Below are 24,306 nucleotides of genomic sequence, written 5' to 3'. Positions count from 1 at the left end.
AGAAACAATTGAGACCTAGAGAAATAAGAAATTTGGCCAGTTTACACAGCCAGTTAAAACCTGCCTTAGATTTCACTGTAGGTGTGATTATAGGGTTTTTTTTTTAAGTGATTAAGTTGGGGCAATAGATTTCTTACCCATATTTTTTTAAATAAAATTTTATTTTATAGCTTTGTTGAGATATAATTCATATACCATAAAGTAAACCCTTTTGAATTGTTTATTTAGTATATTCATAAGTTGTGTATTGGTCATCAATATTTAACCCAAACATTTTTATGATGCTGAAAAGAAACCCAACATTTGTTAGTAGTCACTCCCCACCTCCCTCTCTCTTCAGTCCCTGGAAACCACTAATCTCCCTTACATCTATGAACATTTTCCAAAAATGTAATGATAAAATACATGGTGTTTTGTTACAGGCTACTTTGACTTAGCATAATGTTTTTAAGCATGCACCAACTTCATTTCTTCTTACGAATTAATAATATTTCATTGTCTGAATATGCCCCACATTGTTTATCTAGTCATCAGTGATGGACACATGCATTGTTCCCAGTTCTTAGCTTGTATGACTAATTCCGATACAAATACCCATGTATAAGTTTCTGTGTGGGTATTCATTTTCTTTTCTCTTGGGGATATACTTAGGAGTGGAATTTCCAGGTCATATGATAACTTTGTTTAACATTTTGAGAACCTCCAAAGTGTTTTCTAGAGCTGCGGCACTGTTTTACATCTTCACCATTAGTGCATGAGGGTAAGGTTTACCCATAACCTTGCCAATACCTTGTTATTATCTTTCTTATTATAGTCATCCTAGAGTATATGGAATGATATACCTCATTGTGGTTTTGATTTGTACTTTCCAAAATAATAGTGATGTTGAACATCTTTCTGCCTGTTTATTGACCACTTGCATATCTTCTTAGACAAAATGTCTACTCAAGTCATTTGCCCTCTTACTAAAAGTCTGTTTGTTTGTTTGTTTGTTTGTTTGTTTACCGCATGAGTGGAGGGAGGGGAAGAGGAAGAGAGAGAGAGAATCTCTAACAGACTCCATGTTAGCAAGGAACCCAATGCGGGGATCCATCCCAAGACCCTGAGATCATGACCTGAACTGAAATCAAGAGTCAGATGCTTAACTGAATGAGCCACCCAGTTGCCCCTCTTTTGCCCATTTTAAAACTGGATTATTGTCTTTTTATTGTTGAATTGTAGAAGTTCTTTATATACTCTAGACACATATCCATTACCAAATATATAATTTGTAAATATTTTCTCCCATTCTGTGGAAGTTTTTTTTTTCACTTTCTTGATGGTATCTTTGGAAGTACAAAAGTTTTACATCTTAATGAAGTCCCATTTGTCTATTTTTTTCTTCTGTCTTTTGTGCTTTTTGTGTATCTAAATCCCATATTTTAAAAATTTGTTGTTTGGGGGCATCTGGGTAGCTCAGTGGTTGAACATCTGCCTTCAGCTCAGGGCATGATCCTGGGGTCCCGGGATTGAGTCCTACAACGGGTTCCCTGCAGGGAGCCTGCTTCTCCCTCTGCCTATGTCTCTGCCTCTCTGCATCTCTCATAAATAAATAAATAAAATCTTTGAAATAATAAATAAATAAATAATTTGTTGTTTTTAACTATTGTCTTCCTATTGTCATGTGCTCATCCCCTCATCTTATTTCCCAGACATTAGGTTTTGGTAACACAGAGTATAACTCTTGGGGTTGTGAGTAACAGAAATTAACTTGAGCTGAGCTAAGCTAAGCAAGCTAAGCTAATTAATTTAATTAATTAAATAAATAAATAAATAAAAAATAAAAGGAGGAAGTTTTTTAATGAAAGATCCTAGGAATGAATTTTAGAACCAAAAGGCAGGAAAACATAGTCAGGCCTAAGAACATGAGCCAAAAAATGAGCCAGGATCCAAAAAATGATGGTTGCCAGGGTCCCAGGAAGTTCTTTCCTGACCTTTTGGTACTGCCTCCTTCGCTGACCCTACAGACCAGCAGGTTTTACCTCTCCAGGCTCTTTGGTCCATTATGGGCTCCCATAGGCCAGAATTTGTCTGCAATTGTTCAGCACACAGAGATGGACTCTCCTTCTCGTTGTTCATCCAGCTTCCCCGCAGAAAGAATCTGGGCTGTCTTTAGACCACTGAATAAGGTGCAACTGGCAGTGAGGAGAGGTTATGGTACAGGTGTATTTGTCAGACCCATGGGTTGAGGAGACAGATTTCATGGAAGTAAGGATTGCTGTGACCGGAGGAGAGACACTCAAAAGAAACCACCCAGAAGTTACAGAGTGATTGAGCCAACGTTCCTCTCATAAACAAACACTTTCAGCTCCAGTCTCACAAGGAGACTCTGCAGTAGGGACCAAGCAGTAGACCTGGAGGCAATCGTCTTAAATATATTCCAAAATCAAGCTGTGCAAAGCCCCAGTGGCCCCTTTCCCAATTTACCATAATTTGTTTGCACAGGACTGTATATGTCATTTGATCACTAAGCAAATGCTGATTCTTCTGTGCTTGAACAAGCAGTGCCTCTTTCTGCCACTTTCCAAATGTTATGGAATCAATAATAAGCCATGTTCATTTTTGCAAAACATCATTTTCTTTACATGGGTGATTTAGGAGCAAAGTAATCCTTATGTTTCTAAATCACTGACATTTTAAATTAATTCACTGAGTTTTGAGTTTGTTTTTTTTTTTTTTAAAGCACTTTGTGGTCTTCTAAAAGGTTAAAAAAAAACCTACCTTTCTTCCCCCTTATCCATGTTTGCTTAAATATATAAAATCCTTCAGAGTCCGTTAAAACCCCTCCCCTTCCCTCCCCACACCACTCCCCTGCAACCCACACAGAGTGGTCAGAGGATGAATTCATAGCTTGAATGATAAGGAGAAAAGCAGTGAGTGGTAAAATGACAGTGTCACTGACAAAAATAGGAAAGATTTAGATAGCGCCGCAGAGAAGTTTGAAAATTTATGGTCACAATTTTATATTCAGAAATTTCATTTTCTCTATTTCTCTGTAACTGAACAAGTGTTCAGTTCATAGGCCATCGCTGCTGCTGATAGCGGAAAACATTCCATCCTACCCCTTCTGTGTTTACAGTTAGTCTCCTCTGAATACTCTGGGGTTCTCTTCTCCTTTCCTCTCTGAGGGTTGGTCTCAGCTCTGAGGGAGGCCTTTTGTACCACTCTGACATTTAAATTATCGGCCTCTGAGGGTGGGCCTCTGTCCCCAGTCCCCAGAGCTCCCACGTGGGTGTCACGGCTGGTGTAGCTCCTTGGACTCATCTCAGCAATGCAATCTCCACAGCACACACCGAGAACCTGCTGCTCAGCTCCACCCTTCCAGGTCCTTCAGACCATGCTGCTCTAGCCACTCACCCACTGGTTTCTCCTGCACTTAGCCCCCCACTGTTCACACCTTTTATTTTTAAATTATCATAGAATTTAACCTCGACCTTAGCACAAATGGTAGGTTTCTGATAATCTAAACTTCCACCACACCTCCATTTGCCTTTTTTCTTGGATTGTTCTGTGGGTCACAACTCTGAAGAGAAAGACCACAAAGACACCAGAAAAAGAGAGAGACAGAGAGAGAGAGAGAGCCACAACTTTGAAGAAAGGTCAGAAAGAGAGCAAAAAACAAAAACGAAACTCAAGATAACAGTATGCTTTTCTTCAGGAAGAATATGAATAAATTTTGGAGAGCAGGGTAAAACTAGACCATTGATCAAATATGGGAAAGAGGAAAAAAATGTAATGAAGCATTAAGCATAGTAAAATCCCTGTACAATTATGATGTTTCCATCTCTATTTTACAGCTATTTCCATAGCTCTGATGTATGTAAATGAACTGTACATGCCATCAAAAGACAAGATGATCATAATAGATAAACAAGGCAAGATCCAACTATATTTTGTCTACTGAAGACACACTTTAGATTCAAAGGCAAATAGTTTGAATTGTAAGATAGTTGGAATAAATATATTATTATTATTATCAGACAAAATATACTTTAAGATATGAAATAATCCTGGGGTGTCTGGTGACTCAGTCAGTTGGGTGTCCAACTCTTGATTTCAGCTCAGGTCATGATCTCAGGGTTATGGGACCAAGCCCCACGTCAGGCTCCACACTGAACATGAAGCTTGCTTGGGATTCTCTCTCTCCCACTCTCTCTGCCACTCCCCTGCTCATACTTTCTCTCTCTCTCTTAAAGAGAAGATAAGAAAGAATCCCAAGACAAAGAGGAATCTTCCATAATGATAAAGAGGTCAATATATCAAGAAAGAAGTAACAATTGTAAATGTACACTTAATAACAGAGCCTCCCAAAAAACAAAACTTTAAAAATTTAATTAAAAATCCCAAAAGAAAAACAGATAATTCAACAAAATAGTTGAAAATGTCAATGCTTTTCCCTCTGTAACTGAACAAGGGGACAAAAAGTAAGGATGTGGAAGACCTGAACAACACTAACCACTAACTTAACCCAGCTAACACCTATAGAACACTCCATTCAACTACAGCAAAGTACATATTATTTTTTAACCATACATGGCACATTGTCCAGCATAGACCATATACTAGGCAATAAGACAAATATCAATCCATTTTTTAAGACTGAAGTCATACACACATTTTTCCAGTTAAATCAGAAATCAACAATAGGAACAAATCTGAAGGAAAAAAACCATTAGGCGCAAGTAAGACACACACTTATTTAAAAAAAATAGATAAAAGAGGAAATTATAGAGAAATTAGAAAATAGTTTGGCTTAAATGAAATTGAAAATACAATATATCAAATTTTATGGGCTATAGCTGAAGCAGTTCCTAGAGAAAAATTTATGACTTTAAACATGTATGCTATAAGAGAATTCAAAATTGGCAAAAATCCTTGACAAAACATCAACAAACTGAATCCAGCAACATATAAAATGAATTATACAGCATGATCAAGTGGGATTTATCCAAGGAATGTATGGTTGTTTTAATATCTGAATATCCATTAATGGAATATACCGAATTAGTAGAGTAGATGCTATAACTACATTATCAGCCCAGAAGAAATAGAAACATTATTTGACAAAATCTATCACCCATCCAAGTCAAAAATGCTCAACAAATTATGAAAGAAAAAGGAACTTTCTTAATCTGACAAAGGGCATGTATGAGAACCCTAGTGCTAGCTTCAGACTTAATGATGGAAGAGTGAATGCTTTCCTCCTAAGGTCAGGAACATAGGAAGATGTCCACCCTCACCACCTCTAGTCAACATTTTGTTGAAAGTTCTATTCAGTTTAATAAAGAAATAAAAATAATAGAAGCATGCAAATTGGAAAGGAATAAGTTAAATTGTCTTTATTTTCAGACAACATGATCCTGAATGTAGAAAATCGTGAGGTATTTACAACAAAATAACTATAACGAATAGGAAAGTTTAATAAGATTGCAAGATTCAAGATTAATACAAAAACCAGTAGTATTTGTTTATATTAGCAACAAATTTTCAAGAACTGAAATTAAGAATTTCATTCACAATATAATAAAAAAATACCTAGGAATAGATTTAATAAAAGGAATGCAATTCCTCTACACTGAAAAACTAGAAACCATTGTTGAGAGAAATTAAAGCATGCTTTACAGAAATGAGAGATGGATTATGCTAATGGACTGGAAGACTCAGTGGTGTTCAGATAGCAGTATTCTCCAAATTGACCCATAGACTAAATACAATTCCAAACAAAATCCTAACATCTTTTTCTGGTAAGAATTGGCAAGATGATTCTAAAATGTATGTGAAAATGCAAAGAAACTAGACTAGCCAAAAATTTTGTAAAACACTGTTTGAAAAGTGACACTATCTAATTCCCTATTTCAAATCACACACAATTATTAATTCAATTCATAGGTCTCAAGGTAAGAGCTAAAACTATGAAACTTCGAGGAGAAAATGTAGAAGAAAATCTTTGTGACATTGGATTCAAAGATTCTTAAATATGACATCAAAATGGCTACACAAAAAGAAAAAAATTATAAGTAACCCCTTATTAAATTTAAACACTTTCGCTCTCAAGGAAATGTCATTAGAAAGTGAAAGGAATAGTGTGAGAAAACATGCACAAATCCTATAGACTTCAATATACCAATGATTATTTTAATTAATGTTATTGACAATGTTCACTTTCAAAATCCCATATTTTAATATATTCAGTGTGACACTTGGAAGCATATAGATTTCAAGTTTCAGCTGATATGGATTAGAATCACTTAGCAGTGGAATCACTGCTTGTTTAAAAGTCCTTAAATACATTGTGCAACTTCTCTGGGACTCCTATGTCTTATCTGTAAAATGGGAAGTAAAAAGCTCAAGAGGAGGAGGATTAAATGAGACACAGTTTGCAAAAGCACCCAGTAGAGAGCTGAAACAACTAAGGTATTCTAGAAAATGTCATTTCACATTTTTTTTAGAGTTTACTAAGGTAGAAGGCAACTATTAAAAAGCTTATTCAATGAGAAATTATTTGATAAAATACAATGTTTTGGTTTTTTTCTAATTATAAAGGAATATGTGGCTTTCATAGAGATGTTAGAAAATACTGAAAAAGATTTTTAAAGAATAAAATCAACTCTGGGCACCTGGGTGGCTCATTCGGGTAAGCATCTGACTTCTGCTCAGGTCATGATCTCAGGGTACTGGGGTTGAGCCTTGTGTCAGGCTCTGTGCTCATCAAGGAGTCTATTTGTCCCTCTGCCCCTCCCCCTTCTCTTAAGCATGCTCTCTTTCTCTCAAATAAATAATATCTTAAAAAAAGAAAAAAGAATCAACTGTAATCTCAAAACCCAGAAGAACACTATTGATATTTTGCTATATTTCCTCTCAGAATTGTCTAGGTATGTATTTACGGGGTTTGACTCTTGCTTTATTATTCCATTTGATTTCTAAATCTGGATGGTTAAGTAGACAATCTAAAATCAAACACTTTTTTTTCAACAAAACATTTGTAAGAACTTTGGTAGTAGTAAGTCTTTGCTAGCCGGCAGAAATTTTTCAAGTTAATAAGTAGTTTTGTACATAAAAACTGTTGGGCATAGTCAAAGATCATCTATTATTTCTATCTATCATCTATCTGTCATCTATCTATCTATCCCTCCATCATCAGTCTATCCTTCTTTCTATTTATCCATCCATCCATCCACCTACCCACCAACGTACGCACTCACCCGTTCACCGTTTCTTTATCCAGCCATCTTCTATCTCTAAGTATCTATTTTAGAATTCAAATATAGGAGTGAAAAAAAATGAAGCCATACATTTTCTAAAAGATAATCTCAGTAGTTAATGGCTTTAATGTTCTGACTTGCCATTTAGGATTATACAGAGGACATTTCTCATAACCTGGTAAACTAAATCTGCAGCTCCAACTTTGACAAAAATTTAAATGAAGTATGCATTAAGATAAGAACATAAAGACTCCTAACTCTGGGAAACGAACTAGGGGTGGTGGAAGGGGAGGAGGGCGGGGGGTGGGGGTGACTGGGTGGTGGGCACTGAGGGGGCACTTGACAGGATGAGAGCACTGGGTGTTATTCTGTATGTTGGCAAATTGAACACCACTAAAAAATAAATTTATTATTAAAAAAAGATTTTATTTAAAATATTATATAGGCAAAATATTGAAAAGAACATATTTCAACTTCCCAAATCTTTCTGAGTATATTAAATTCTAACAAGGTCTCTCTGGGTGAATTCTAATAGGTATAATTAAAAGAAGAGTCTTAGTAAAACTTTTTTCTTATTTTAATTTACTTCCCAGAAATTGAGAAAATGAAAGACTCTGTTGATTAGATAACAAATGTTTTTACAAGTCAGGTGGTTTCTAGTTCTTTGCTTTCCACACGATTGAAGGGACACTTAATGGAGTTGTCAGGTGATGGATCATTCAGAATAATTTCCAACGATAGATGACTTTACGATTTTTGACATTTAACTCAGAAGGAATAAAAGAACTGAATGACATTGCTCCATCAAAAGTCCTTCCATTTCCATTTACTTAAATAAACATGTTTTCTCACCACTTATCAATAATCTTTAAAAATGAAAAATAGGAATAGACAGGATACTTGAGCCTTGCTTGTTTACATGAATAAGTAATATTCTTTTTTAAAAAAAATTTTTATTGGAGTTTAATTTGCCAACATTTAGCATAACACCCAGTGCTCATCCTGCCAAGTGCCCTCCTCAGAGCCCATCACCCAATCACCCCAACCCCCTGCCCACCTCCAATAAGTAATATTCTTTAACAGATATAAGTACGAATCAAAAAGGCCAATCATCTCACTAAGAAGTGCAATCCCAATAAAATTTTACTTTTATCAAATTGGCAATACATATTGCTTGGAAAATTTAATTTTACTAATAACAAAAACTCTATCCAAAAGAATTTTTTAATACTTAGAGTTATATTCACAGGAAATTAAAATTTTCATTTAAATTTTATTCATATTTTTAGTGTTAAGAAGTAGAAGAGTGAGATCAATAAAATACTTTCAATCATAAAAGTATATTACATTGGGATAAAATTCTATAGTGTAAGAAAAATTCAAAGTAGACTTTTTATTGAAATATGAATTCAAGAGAGGGATTATCAACATAAATTTCTTACTGTGAAAGAAGAGTTTGAGCTCGTAATTTTTTCAGTGGATGAGATTAGGTATAAATCACTGTAGTATTTAGATTCCTTTAGATACATAGAGATTAATGTATGATTTCTACTATGATATTTAGAGTCTGCCTAGAATGATACTCTTTGCAACTATTTAAATTGATACCCATTAATAATACTTTAACATCCATTAAAATGTGGAAGGGGTATATAACTTTTCGAATTTCCTTTTGGGGGCACAAAGCAAAATATTTGAAACCATTGGTGTACATGCTAGAGCATCCGGAGCCCATGCTCTATGTCTGCCCTGCAAGAGTCTTCATGACGGGATCTCTTCCTATCCCTCTCACTCTGTCTTTCCCGGGGACTCTGGGCCTTGGCCGACCCTTCTCTTTCTCACATCCAAGTCTTTAAAAATATTCCACCTCCCTTCTTAAAGATCTGTGCTGCTTTTTCTGTTGAATAAGTTTCCCCCATTCTCTAACATTCAACTCCTCCAGGAAACTGTCACTGGTTTCCAAGGCAGAGTTAGTTTCTTCCTCCTCTGTGCTTCCAGAGCACTACGAGGTCCCTGTACCATAGCACTTACAGGCTGCCAGGACTAGACTGCTGTTCTAGTCATCAGGCTTGACTCCCAGTCTGTGACGTCTCTAATTCACATTAGTATCCTCAGCTTCTGAGCACATAGTAGGTGCTCCTAAGTATGCATCGAATTAATAACAGGATGGGATAGCCCTGGTGTCTGTACTCTCATTTCTCTATTATTAGCTTTTTATATATTTCTAAATTAGCCAAGCCAACCATCCCACAGTCTCTCAGCACAGTTTGCTTATTTCTTCTCATCATCATTGCTTATGCTCTGCTCAGCCTTGAATGCACTCAGCCTCTCACCAGGAAATTGCCCAATACAGTGCCTCTCTCATTGCCAATGTTCTTACAAACGTTGGAAGTTTGGAACCCACTGAGCGTTTTCTCATAAAGACAATGTTCTAGGTGATGGTCAGGTTAGGTCACAGAGCCTACCTAATCTGCCGAAATGTAGTGAAAATACCAGCTATTGGTAATAAAAGAAAACTTGGCCATAGAAAAATAAAAACACTGTTGATACTGCAATATGTTTTTCAAAGACAAGTTTCTGAGTTTCTATTTTAAAAAGAGTCACGGAGAATATGTCTTCACCCTATGGTCTCAGCAGTTGGAATAGAAACTGACAGTAGGCATTTGTTAAATGCTAGACAGCATGTGCATTTTTATGTGTTAGATCACTTAAGCCTCACAATGCTTTTCCTGGGTGTGTCAGATAGCCTGTGCTGCGTTACAAACCACTCCACACTTATGCAACAGTCATTCATTAGCTTCCAATTCTGTGGGCTGGCAATTTGGGGCTGGGTATAGTTGGGTGGCTCTCCTGCTAATGTCCCCTGAGCTCACTCCTGCTGCTGCATTCAGCTGAAAGATGGTGGAATGACAGGGGCCGGATGATCTAGAATGGCCTCATTCACAAATCTAGTAGTTGGCAGGCTGTTGGCTGAGGCACAACGGCTCCCCTTCAGGTGGCTTGTCCAGCAGGCTGGCTCAAGCTCACAGTTATAATGTTCTAAGAGGGGAAAAAGTAGAAGCTGTAAGGCCTCTTGAGGCCTGGGTTCAGACCCAATGTGCTGTCATTTCCTCCATGGTGCACCAATCAAAGCAGGTTACACAAGGCCAGATCAGAGGACTGGGAAGCAGATTGCTCCTCTTCATGGGAGGAAGTACAAAATAGTCGTGGCCATGTTTAATATATCATGCAAGTAGACATTAGGAGACCATTTGGGGGGGTGCCAAAATCTGGGTTCAGAGAGGTTAACCATCCTGTCAAATATATCAGCTCATAAGCCATAGAAGCAGGATGTGAGCCCAGGTCTGTCTGACCCCCACATTCTTCTATTCTCCCCTGGAACCTAGCTTCTTCCGTCTCTTCCCTCCCTTCCATTCCCTTTTCTTCTCCTACCCACTTTCCCCCTCCCTGAGTTGTGTGCTACCATCTCTGGTTTAGTAACTAAGAGCTTATGGAAACTAGACTGGCAGTAGGACAATTGGAAGTGATTATTTTCATACCTTTCTTTCTTATTTCCCCTTTTTTTCACCAACATGAGAAAGGCCTGGGATCACGTAAACGTGGAAAGCCATATCTTCTGCTCCCACCCAAGCAGGGAAATCTGAGGAGAACAGAATCGAGGGACATTGTGGTGGCATTGTGGTGGCAGGCGGGATGTAGAAAGTCATGTGGGTCCAACAGGGATTCAGGGATCCAAACTTAGGTGTGGCGTGGCTCTAAACCCTGTGCTCTGCTCCTCCCTGGAACCAGGCCAGGAACACAGGAGTCAGTTTTGATTCTCACGTTCCCTCACTCTTCTTTCCTTCACACATCACTTCATTAATAAATTGTATCAGGTTAACCTCCACAATAGATCCCAAATCTGTCTTTCTCTATGTCCACGCTGCTCATTACTCTCTGCAATCTATCATCATCTCTCTTCAGGACCAAAATAGCCTCCCACTTCATCTCTCTGCTTCCATCTTTGCCCCCTCAGGTCCTTCCTCCCCATGACAATCAGCACAATAAATTAAAGACACAGATCAGAGAGCAGCAACCCCTTCCACAAAACCCAGCCATGGCTCCCCATCGCTCTCTGGAAAAATCCCTGTCTCCTCTGCAATCTACAAATCCAATAAACCTGGCCTCTTCTTTTCCCTGCACCTCATCTTTCACTACTGGGTTCTGGTGTTAGGCTTTCCTAGCTTTATGCCATGAAGCGGGCACCAGTAGCCACCCCCTTTAGAACCTGCCCTAGCTCCTCATGATCTTTTCCATTATATTACTCTTTTTGCATGTGTATTCTACAGAGAAGCCTTCTTGGGCTCTAGCTAAGGTTTACAACACCCCCATCCCCACTACCCTCTGCTACTTCACCCTGTTTCCTTATCTTCATAGCACCTAAAATTATTTATAATTATGCATTTGCTTACTTATTTGCACTTTTCCTTATCTTCATAGTGCCTAAAATTATTTATAATTATGCATTTGCTTACTTATTTGCACTTATCTCTAATAGACTATAATCTCTAAGAGGGCAGGAACCGTATCAGTTTGTTTTCAGCATATACTCAGAGCCCAGCACAGGGCCTCCATCTAGAAGGAACTCAATGGACACTCTGCTCCAGTCCCAGCTGTCCTGCTTACTAGCTATACACTCTACAAGGCTTCTAACCTCCCTGAGCCTCTGTCTGCTGGTCTGCAAAATGAGAGCGATAATTCCTACATCTACAAGTTGTTGTGAAGTTTGAATGAGATGATAATGTATGCAAAACACTTTGAAAACTGCAGAGCACATTCTAGCCATGTGATGAATTATTTATGCCCCCATTTAGGGTCAAAAAGGAAGTATAGTCATGCTGACTCTGGCTCTGATAACTGCCAAGTGCTTTCTGGGCTTTTCCATGAAGTGTGGGCTTCAGACAAATGGGAAATCTTTTAGCCTGTTCTCTGCAGTGGCTACATTTCCAGAGAGCACTGATATGATTATAATTAGACTTGCAAGAGTCCTGTTTCATTTCAAAAGGATTCTGGGTATCATTTGCAGCCTACCTGAGTTATGTGTCCAGAAACAGATCCCCGTGGCAGGTGTTTTTATTTGGGCCCATTCGCGTCTTTTCCTACAATATCAGGAGTGTCTGTTTCTATTACACTCATTAGTCTCAGATGCCATGTGAGAAGAGATTTGCCATATGTGAGGTTTCAGATGGTGACCACTGAACAAAAAGCACAGCTCTCACTGACTCTCATCACTTTCTAAATGAACAGTAGCTTGGACAAACTCACTTTAGTAGAGCCAGGCCTTTTATTAGCAGCCAGAGAATGGTGTGTAATGGGAGAAATTACTTTGCTCATGCATCTCTCCCAAGGAAAACATTCTTTAGCTTGTCAAGCCTGTGGAACCTATTATTAGAAACGATAGCAAAGTCAATTTATCCATTCTTGCCAACTGAAGGATTCAGAACACACCTTACTGTAGACCTTAAATTAACAAACCAGCTGGAAGGGGAGTTGAGCCACTGGAAATGGGCAGGGATGTCCAAGTGAACAGGACTCAAATCAAAGCTGGGCCCAACCTGGGCTTTTACGTATTTCAAACCCCATTACCTGCTTTTCTGCAGAGCCCTTTTGATCATAACTCTTCACTAGGCAGAGTGAAGGTAATGGGAAGATCCACCCAATCTTCAGAGACAGTTGACTTTTTTTTTTTTTTGGCTCCTTTTTATCTAATGATTTCCAATTTTAGCAAGCAGTGCTAAGGAGCCATCAAGGAGCCACCGAAGTCATAAGAGTCCTCGATGGGATTCCTCTGAGTAAAAGAAAAACCCATACCTATAAGTACAAGGAAGCAGGTTGGTTTTGAGCAGCACATTGCATTGACCCTTCTAAGCCCTGGATTAAAACAAATGCATACTTGTGTTTCAAGCCCACTCTGGGTAAAGCAGTTTATTGATGAAATGCCTGATGAAGTGATTGTTATGCAAAATTTCAACCCAATCTCCACTGCCTTCTTTGGATTCTTTGTTTGTTTTTAAAGATTTATTTGTTTGTTTGTTTTAGAGAGAGAGAGAGAAAAAGCATGCAAGTGTTGGGGGGGTGGCAGAGGGAAAGGGAGAGAGAGACTCCCAAGCAGACTCCCTGCTGAGGGATACAATGCAATCGAGGCCAAAGACTCATCACATGTTGCAATGTCAAGAAAGTAGGAAGTCTCTCATTCATTAGCACTCTCAACATTTCACAAAAGGTTTTATTTCTTTCTGTCAAGAAATCCTCAATTGTACTATCACATCTGTTATGAGCCACCTTCCCTCAAGAATTCTGGTAGAAACCTGGTTTTAATGACACTGCATATGCATTTGGGTTCCCAGCTCCTTGAGCAGATGGATAATAGTGAGCTTACTACTGGGCCAGGCACCCTGGAACTTTCTCATTTGGGATATAAGCCTTCTTTTGCCTGCTTGGAAACCAACCTCTGCTAATAAATGCCACTCCTCCTATCTCAAGGAGGCCAAACAATTTTCTCCCATAGACTTACTGATCTTTGGCCAATCAACCCTTTGTGTATAGAAGAAAGTGTCCCTTCCCTTTGGAAAAAGGAGATTTGGGCTTCCCCAAGCATTTAGGAAATCAAAGCTGGTGATAGAACCCTCTAAGGGGTTTCAGCCTAGCATTTCTGGGCCTACACACCTATATATCAAGGCAGCTGAAGGAATATATTTCAAATTTAATCTGAGGTTCCTTCTAGATACTTATTGGTACATGCTTTCAAGCAGAGTGCTTTATAGCTGGGAGGTAAAATGATATTTTACAATAGTGTTATGATTTCAAAGGCACATTCACTTGCATTGTTATCTCCCTTAATCATTACAGCAGCCCTATAGGAAACTTATTACCTATTTTGCAGTGAGAGACCAAGTCTTAGAAAGCCTGGCCAGGTCTTCTGATTACAAATGATAAGCAATTTCCACCACTTTTCTAAAATTAAAAACCTCACCCTAGGTCACAGCTGAGCATGTATGGGGTGGGAATGATCCTATTCACAATGAAGCCATCAATTGCAAAAAGGAAGAGAGGAAAGATGCCAATGTCTATGAGCTACTCCATGCTGGCTGGTTTGTTCCTGCACTATCTCCTTTAAATGTCAAGTCTTGGGACACCAGGGTAGCTCAATGGTTGAGCGTCTGCCTTCAGCTCAGGGCATGATCCTGGGTCCTGGGATCGAATCCCACATCGGGTTCCTTGCAGGGAGCCTGCTTCTCCCTCTACCTGTGTCTCTGCCTCTCTCTCTCTCTCTCTCTCTGTCTCTCATGAATAAATAAATAAATAATAAAATATTTTTAAAATAAATAAATAATAAATGTCTTGTCTTTCTCCCATGTGATGGAAATATAACTAAACAAAGATTCGGTTACCTCACCAAAGTCACAAAGCTTCCAAGTGGAAAAACTGAACTGACAACCAGTCTTTCTGATCCTTGAACACACCATCTTAGCACACTTCACACTTTACAACTCACAGTGTCTTTATGCACACGGTAGATTTAAAAAGGCTCAGCAAACAGGAGCACCTGGGTGGCGCAGTGGTTGAGTGGCTGCCTTTAGCCCAGGTCCTGACCCCAGAGTTCTGGGATGGAGTCCCGCATCAGGTTCCTTCCAGGGAGCCTGCCTCTCCCTCTACTTAAGTACCTGTGTCTCGCATGCATAAGTAAATAAGATCTTTAAAAATAAATAAAAGGCTCAGCACACAAAAATTCTGTATTTTGGAAAGGCTGGTGTTCCTAAGGACACACGTATCCCTACCTTTCCCCTGGCCCTCCATCAGGGTTTTCCTTATGACACTGCTGACGTGTTTTTCTGCCCCCTTGCAGCCTGTGTGGTGGTGGTATCCATGATTGAACAACTTGCTCAAGTTCACAACTCCACGGTGGAGGCCTTGATGGAGAGACTCTGCAGCTACCTGCCAGGTAAATACAGAAAGGGTCGGGTGGCTGTGGGTCTGCTTCTTTGTTTGGTTCTTGAGTCATTGTGAGTGAGTCTATACTCTACACACGCTTATGGAAGAGAACGTAACTGAGTTATTTCCGTGAGTTGCTATTCTTATGGGGCTCCTGGAAATTAAAACACACACACATGCGCGAAAACCACTCTAGGCAGTTTTGTCCTCCAACGTTCATTTTCCATCTAGGCAGAATGAGACTACTGTGGACATTTGGGGAATAAAATGTAGAATGGTTATTATTGTTTCATTTGTCATATTTAGAATGATTTGCCCAACTGAGTTTCATTGCCTTAAATACTAAGAAGGTCAAAATAATGAAAAAAATGGGTAATTTTCAATGATTTATGTTAATTTAACCACATGCACAGACTCACCCACAGGCCGACCAACACAGAGCTTTGTTTAGGCCCAGAAGGCAATTGATCTTCAAACCCCCAATGGGATGGGCAGCCGGGGTGGCTCAGCAGCTTAGCACCGCCTTCCGCCCAGGGCTTGATCCTGGGGACCTGGCATCGAGTCCCACGTCGGACTCCCTGCTTCTCCCTCTGCCTGTGTCTGTGCCTCTCTCTTTCTCTCTCTCTGTTCATGAGTAAATAAAACCCCAATGGGAAAACGACCTGGAATCAGTCCATGGATTTGAACCAGCTCTATAAAATCATCTAACCCATTCTCCAAAAAAAATAAAAGGAAATGATTGATGATTCAAACAAAATGTGGGGGTGGGGAGGGGAGGACTCCGAGCTTGTCTCCACCCTCCAGCAGAGCTAGATAGTCACCGAGTTATTCTGAACACCCAAGAAGTCAGTCCGACTCCTAGAGAACAAAACCTGCAAGCCTCCAAGTAGAAACACGACCACCTTTGTGGAAGGTAGGAGGCAGGGCAACTCGCGGGGGGAGGCAGCGGGTGCAGGCCTCGGGGAGGAGCCTGCACCGTGTTGGCAGTGGCACAGCGCACAAGCTCCATACGCTCCCAACCCGGGAGGATGCGTCCGGATTCCAGGTGCTCCGGGGGCCGAGGGGAGCACGATCCCCGGAGGATCCCTTGGGTCACAGGAGGAACAGGTGGCGCCACAGTGCTGCGCTGTTCCCAGGCATGGGGCCCTGCAGCCCACGGAGCAGGCTGCCCCTCGGGTCTGCGGAGGGCTCTCCCGGGAGCGGAGGGCAAGCGGGTGACACCTGCGCCACCTGCGTCACCTGCGCCACCTGCACCCAGGGGAGCGCCCTGCTCCTCCCAGCAGGCGTCCCTGACATTTTGGAGTTTGGAAACTGGGTCACAGGCCTGAGCCAGCGCACCCAGGCCGCCCTGCACCGCCCAGCAGCCCCACCCGCAGGTGGCCGGGAGGCCAGGCGCCCGCAGGCCTCTCCCCCAAGACCCCTGGAAACCACAGCTCCCCCCAGGGCAGCTCCGGGGGAAAGAGCAACGGGCTTCCTTTCCACTTTTATTCTTTATTTCTTGTTATATTTTCATGTATTATATTTTCCAATTCCCTTTTTCTAATGTTTTATTATGATTCTTTAAAAATTTTTGTATCTATGATTTTCATAGATATATATGAAATTTATATATATATGAATTTTCATATGTATGCTTTTCATATTTTTTCATATATATATGTCTACTTTCATTTTATTTATCTCGGGATCTAGATTCTTTTTTTTTTTTAAGATTTTATTTATTTATTCATGAGAGATGCAGGCAGAGGGGGAAGCAGGCTCCATGCAAGGAGCCGGATGTGGGACTCGATCCTGGGACTCCAGGTCGAAGGCAGATGCTTAACCACTGAGCCACCCAGGCATCCCAAGGGATCTAGACCCAAGCATTCCAGGATATAGTTTTTTTCCTTTGTTTTTCTTGTTTTGTATTTTTGTTTTGTTTGGTTTTGTCTTTTGGGTTTTTTCTTTTTTTGTTTGCTTTTGTTTTTTTGCATGTTTGTTTTGCTTTTGTTGTTCCTTTTTCTCTTCTGAACTCTTTTATTTCTGGACAAAATGACGAGATGGAGGAAATCCCCCAGAGAAAGAACATGAGGCAAAATTCATGGCTAGGGGTTTAATCAATACAGCTATGAGTAAGATGTCTGAACGAGAATTGAAAATAACGATTGTAAGGATACTAGCTGGGCTTGAAAAAAGCATAGAAGACACTAGAGAATCCCTTACCATAGAGATAAAAGAACTAAAATCTAGTTATTCCAAAATTTAGAATGCTATAACCAAGATGCAAACACAAATGGAGGCCATAAAAACGAGGATGGATAAAGCAGAGAAGTGAATCAGTGATATAGAGGATAAAATTATGGAAAATAATGAAACTGAAAAGAAGAGGGAAAAAAAAGGTAATGGACCACGAAAGTAGACTTTGGTAATTCAGTGACTTAGTAAAATGTAATAACATTTGTGTCATAGGAGTCCCAGATGATGAAATGAGAGATTAAAGAGCAGAAGATTTATTGATCAAATTATAGCTGAAACCTCCCTAATCTGGGGAAGGACACAGACATCAAAATCCAAGAAATACAGAAAACTCCCATTAAATCCAACAAAAGCTAGCCATCACCAAGGCATATCATAGTCAAATTCACAAAATACACAGACAAGGAAAGAATCCTGAAAGCAGCAAAGGAAAAAAGGTCCTTAACCTAGGAGAAGACAGTTCAGGTTCACAGTGAATCTGTCCAAAGAGACTTAGCAGGCCAAAAAGAAGAAGAAAATATTCAATGTGTTGAATGGGAAAAATATGCAGATAAGAATTCTTTATCCAGCAAAGCCATCATTCAGAATAAAAAAGAGATACAGAGTTTTTCAGACAAACAGAAACTAAAGGGGTTCATGATCATTAAACCAGCCCTGCAAGAAATTGTAAGGGGAAACTCTTTGAGTGGAGAAAAAAGACCAAAAGCAACAAAGACTAGAAAGGACCAGATAGTGTCACCAGAGAGCAACACCAACTCTACAGGTAACACAATGGCACTAAATTCATATCTCTCAATAATCACTCTGAATGCAAATGGACTAAATGCTCCCATCAAAAAAGACATTGGGTATCAGAATGGATGAAAAAACAAGATCCATCTACATGTGCTTACAAGAGACCCATTTTAGACCTAAACATACCTGCAGATTGAAAGTGAGGGGATAGAGAACCATCTATCATGCTAATGGATGTTGAAAGAAAGCCAGTGTAGCCATACTTATATCAGACTAACTAGGTTTTAAAATAAAGACTGTAACAAGAGATGAAGAAAGGCATTATATCATAATTAAGGGATCCATCCATCAAAAAGATCTAACAATTGTAAATATGCCCTCAACTTGAGAGCACCCAAATATATAAATCAACTAATAATAAACATAAAGAAACTCATTGATAATAATACAATGATAGTAGGGGACTCTAATACTCCACTTATAGCAATGGACAGATAGATCATCTAAGCAGAAAATCAACAAGGAAACAATGGCTTTGAATGACACACTGGCCCAGGTGGATTTAATAAATATATTCAGAACATTTCATCTTAAACAGCAGAATACATATTCTTCTGAAGTGCACATGGATCTCCAGAATAGATCATATACTGTGTCACAAACCAGCCCTCAACAAGTACAAACAGATCGAGATCAATACCATGTATATTTTTAGACCACAACACTATGAAACCGGAAGTCAGCCATAAGAAAAAATTTGGAAAAACCTCAAATACATGGAGGTTAAAGAACCTCCTACTAAAGAATGAATAGGTTAGCCAAGAAACTAAAGAATTTTATTTTATTTTTTTTAATTTTTATTTATTTATGATAGTCACAGAGAGAGAGAGAGAGAGAGAGAGAGAGAGAGAGAGAGGCAGAGACATAGGCAGAGGGAGAAGCAGGCTCCATGCACCGGGAGCCCGATATGGGATTCGATCCTGGGTCTCCAGGATCGCCCCCTGGGCTAAAGGCAGGCGTCAAACCGCTGCGCCACCCAGAGATCCCAAAGAAGAATTTTAAAAATATATGGAAGCAAATGAAAATGAAAGCACGACAACCCAAAACCTTTGGGATGTAGCAAAAGCAATCCTAAGAGGGTAGTATATTGCAGTATAGGCCTATCTCAAGAAACAAGAAAAGTTTCAAATACACAACTTAACTGTACACCTAAAGGAGCTAGTAATGGAACAGCAAACAAAGCCTAAAGCCAGAAGAGGAAGGGAAATAATAAAGATTAGAGAGGAAATGAATGATGTAGAAACAAACAAAAACAGTAGAATGGATTGATGAAACCAAGAGTTGTCTCTTTGAAAGAATTAATAAAATTGATAAACCACTACCCAGACTTATCAAAAAGCAAAGAGAAAGATAAAATCACAAATGATAGAGGAGAGATCACAACCAACACCACAGAAATACAAAATTATGAGAATACTATGAAAATTATATGCCAACAAACTGAGTAACCCGGAAGAAATGGACAAATTCCTAGAAACTTTAAAACTACCAAAACTAAAACAGGAAGAAATAGAAAATCTGAACAGATCCATAGCTAGCAAAGAAATTGAATCAGTAATCAAAAATCTCCCAAAAAACAAGTCTTGGGCTGGATGACTTCCCAGGGGAATTCTATCAGACATTTAAAGAAGAGCTAATACTTACTCTTCTTAAACTTCCAAAAAATAGAAATGAAAGGAAAATGTCCAAATACATACTACAAAGCCAGCATTATGTTGATTCCAAAACCAAAGATCCCACTAAAAAGGAGAATTGTAGGCTGATATCCCTGATAAATGTGGATTTAAAAATTCTCAGTGAAACACTAGCAAATCAAATTCGATGGTACATTAAAAGAATTATTCACCAAGATTAAATGGGATTTATTCCTGGGCTGCAGGGGTGCTTCAGTATTCACAAATCAATCAACATGATACACCACATTAATAAAAGAAAGGATAAAAACCATATGATCCTGTCAATAGATGCAAAAAAAAAAAAAACATTTGACAAAATGCAGCATCCTTTCTGATAAAAACCCATAACTAAGTATGGATAGAGGAAACATACCTCAATACCATAAAGGTCATATACAAAAGACCCACAGCTAACATCATCCTCAGTGAGGAAAAACTGAGGGCCTTTCGCTTATAGTCAGGAACAAGACAAAGATATCCACTCTCACCATTACTATTTAACATAGTACTGGAAGTCTTAGCCTCAGCAATCATATAACAAAAAAGAAATAAAAGGCACCAAATTGGCAAGGAAGAAGTCAAACTTTCACTATTTGTAGATGACGTGATACTCTATGTATAAAATCTGAAAGACTCCACCAAAAAATTGCTAGAATTCATACATGAATTCAGCAAAGTCACAGGATATAAAATCAATGTGCAGAAATCTGTTGCATTTCTATACACCCATAAGAAAGCAGCAGAAAAAGAAATCAAGGAGTCAATCCCATTTGCAATTGCACCAAAAACAATAAGATACCTAGAAATAAACCTAAAGCAGTAAAAGATCTGTACTCTGAAAACTATAGAACACTTAATGAAAGAAATTGAAGAGGACACAAAGAAATGGAAAAGAATTCCATGCTGATGGATTGGAAGAACAAATATTGTTAAAATGTCAATGTTACCCAAAGCAATCTACACATATAATGCAATCCCCATCAAAATACAACCAGCATTTTTTCACAGAGCTAGAAAGCACAATCCCAAAATTTGTATGGAACCACGACCTCCAAATAGCCAAAGCAGTTCTGAAAAAGAAAAACAAAATGGAGGCATCATGATTCTGGATTTCAAGCTATCCTACAAAGCTGTTGTCATCAAAACAATATGGTACTTGCACAGAAACAGACACATAGATCAATGGAACAGAATAGAGAACTCAGAAATGGACCCACAACTATATGGTTGACAATCTTCAACAAAGCAGGAAAGAGTATCCAATAGAAATGACAGTCTTTTCAACAAATGGTGTTGGGAAAGGTGGACAGCCACATGCAGAAGAATGAAACTAGACCACTCTCTTACACCATACACAAGAATACATTCAAAATGGATGAAGGATCTTAATGTGAGATAGGAAACCATCAAAATCTTAGAGAACACAAGCAGTAACCTCTTTGACCTCGGCCATAGCAACTTCTTACCAGACATGTCACCACAGGCAAGGAAAACAAAAGCAAAATTGAAATATTGGGACCTCGTCGAGTTAAAAAGCTTCTGCACAGCAAAGGAAACAATCAGTAAAACCAAAAGGCAGCCTACAGAATGGGAGAAGATATTTGCAAATGACATATCTGATAAAGGGCTAGTATCCAAGATCTACAAAGAACTTATCAATCTCAACAACCAAAAAACAAATAATCCGGTTAAGAAATGGTCAGAAGACATAAATAGACACTTTTCCAAAAAAGATACCCAGGTAGCTAAAAGACACATGAGAAGATGCTCAGCATCATAAGGGAAATACAAATTAAAACCATGATGAGATACCATCTCACATCTGCGAAGATGGCTAAAATTAACCATCAACACAAGAAACAACAGGCATTGGGGAGCATGCAGAGAAAGGGGAACCATCTTGCACTGTTGATGGGAATGCAGACTGGTGCAGCCATTCTGGAGAAGAGTTTGGAGGTTCCTCAAAATGTTAAAAGTAGAACTACCCTACGATCCAGCAATTGCACACTAGATGTTTGCCCACAGGATGCACAAATTCAGATTCAAAGGAATCCATGCACCTTGATGTTTATAGCAGCATTGTCGACAATAACCAAACTATGGAGAGAGCCAAAATGTCCATCAGCTGATGAATGGATAAAGAAAATGTGATACACACAAACACACATATATCGCTATATATATCACTATATATATCACTATGTATATATATAGAGAGAATATTCCTCAGCCATCAGGAAGAATGAAACCTTGCCATTTGCAGCAACATGGATGGAGCTAGAGTATATTATGCTTAAGTGAAATAAGTCAGCCAGAGAAAGACAAATACCATATGATCTCACTCAGCATGTGAAGTTTAAGAAAGAAAACAGATGAACATATGGGAATGGGGAAAAGAGAAAAAGGAGAGAAAGAAACAAGCCATAAGAGACTCTTAATGATAGAGAACAAACTGAGGGCTGATGGAGGGAGGTGGGTGGGGGATGGCCTAGATGGGTGATGGGTATTAAGGAGGGCACTTGTGAGGAGCACTGGGTGTTGTATGTAAGTGATGAGTCACTGAATTCTACTCCAAAAATCAATATTGCACTGTATGTTAGCTACCTAAAATTTAAATTAAAAAAAAAAGAGAGATAGAAATCATACTTAGTACATTTAGACATTTGGGTGGAATAGGTATTATGTTTGATGATTAAGTCATAATTTAAAATTATCTCTGTTCTAGAATGAATAAAAAAGATTATTTTAAGTACAAAAAATGTACACATTATGTATTTCTCTTTCCATCTCAACAAAATCAAGAAAATATTGATTCTATTTCCCTTATAGAATACTGTTCGGTGAATAGTCACGATGAGTAAACTTACTTTGAGAGTCAAACTGTCATCCATTTAATGTTAAAACAAATTCATCAAGGGTGAATTTTTTTCAAAGCAAAGAAGATAGACTAATGGCTGTTGTGTCTTTGGTTTACCTATCATGCTGTGCCGATAGCATCAAAGCATTCTCAGAGAATTTATTGCATTCAGCAACAATATGCTTAATTTTCTTGGAATTTAAACCTAACACCAAGAGAGAATAATACACAAACACATGTGTTTACAATGTTCCAGACTGACCATTGTTGAGATTTTGACATATTTACATCCTCTTTCTTTTGTGGAATTAGAATGTGGCATATGAACTTGAAACACCCTTTGGCTTCCCCTCACCCCCAGTTGCATTCTTCCTCCCATCTCCCTAGAGAGAACCACTTATATGAATTTGATGAACTTCTTGTCAAGTTTGACACTTTCACATTCACTTGTATGAATCCATAAACAATGTTTGGTATTGTTCAGTGGGTAATTTTTTTACGTGTCTTTTGGTAAAACAAAACAAATCTAGAAAGCCACACAAAATAACTTTATAGTTTTATCAGTTATTAAAAAGTGAAGACCCTTGTAAATGTAGCCTAGGTCAAGAAGGCACAGGTAGGTAGCTACTCCCCTTTCCATCATAAATCACTTCTTTTGCCTAAAGGAACAGCATCCTGAATTTTTATGTAATCACTTTTTTCATTGCTTTATGCTTTTATCATCCAAGTGAGCATTCCCTACACTATAGTCTTGCTTAGTTTAAAATTTTTTGATATGACTTTTAAGTCTATTTTAATCTACAAGTTTTCTTCCCACCCTGTCCTTTGTCGTGTAATTTAATTGTGGGATTTGTCCTGTAGAGTTTCCCACAGTCTGGATTTTGCTGATTGCCTCCCTGTGGTATGATTGAATATGTTGTTCTGTGTTCTGTATTTCCTGAAATTTTGCAGCTAGATCCAGAGGCTTGATCAGACTCCAGTTTGATTTCTTTGGCAAGACTATAAATGGTGATGCTTTCTTTCACTGGGAGACCATTATATGTGGTTTTCTCTTTTTTCCTTTTGTGATATTAGCAGCTGTTGATGCTCAATAACTAGATCTGTTACTTCACTGGGAGTTGCAAAATGGTGCTATTCAAATATATCATTTATATTATATTTAGTGGTGGAAATGCATTAGAGGCACCTTCGCTCATCCTTATCATATTGTAGAGACATTTTTCCCCGCTGTCATTAATGGTATTGTTCATAGTAGGAAAGGCAGGATAAATGCCTCATTCCTTGGCCTTATTTGCTCATTTTCAAATAATTCATTACCTTTCTGTTATCATCCCATAGTAGTCAATCAGTTTTCTTCAAAATATGGGCCCAGCCCATTATGAACTCTTGAATTTATACATATTTGATATGTATTGTTGTGTAGACCACAACAGATTTTTGGTCTATGTCAATTATTATCCTTTTGTAACTCAAATTGTCACATGTTTGACCGGTGGGAACTTCTTCAAGTTGGCTCCTGAGTCCTTTTGAC

At 38.7% G+C, this 24,306-nt stretch overlaps 1 protein-coding gene across 1 annotated transcript in view; it reads left to right on the top strand.

Annotated features, from left to right (window-relative positions):
- AOAH (acyloxyacyl hydrolase) overlaps positions 1–24,306 on the top strand; it is a 159,579-nt gene that overhangs the window by 3,163 nt on the left and 132,110 nt on the right. The window contains exon 2 of the mRNA XM_055314684.1: positions 15,127–15,222. Coding sequence (XP_055170659.1) covers positions 15,127–15,222 — 96 coding nt within the window. The remainder of the gene's footprint in view (positions 1–15,126; positions 15,223–24,306) is intronic.

Source organism: Nyctereutes procyonoides, unplaced genomic scaffold (assembly GCF_905146905.1).
Source record: "Nyctereutes procyonoides isolate TBG_1078 unplaced genomic scaffold, NYPRO_anot_genome, whole genome shotgun sequence".
NCBI lineage: Eukaryota > Metazoa > Chordata > Mammalia > Carnivora > Canidae > Nyctereutes > Nyctereutes procyonoides.
Note: the sequence above shows the minus strand (reverse complement) of the source record. Positions and strands in the feature narration are given on the sequence as shown.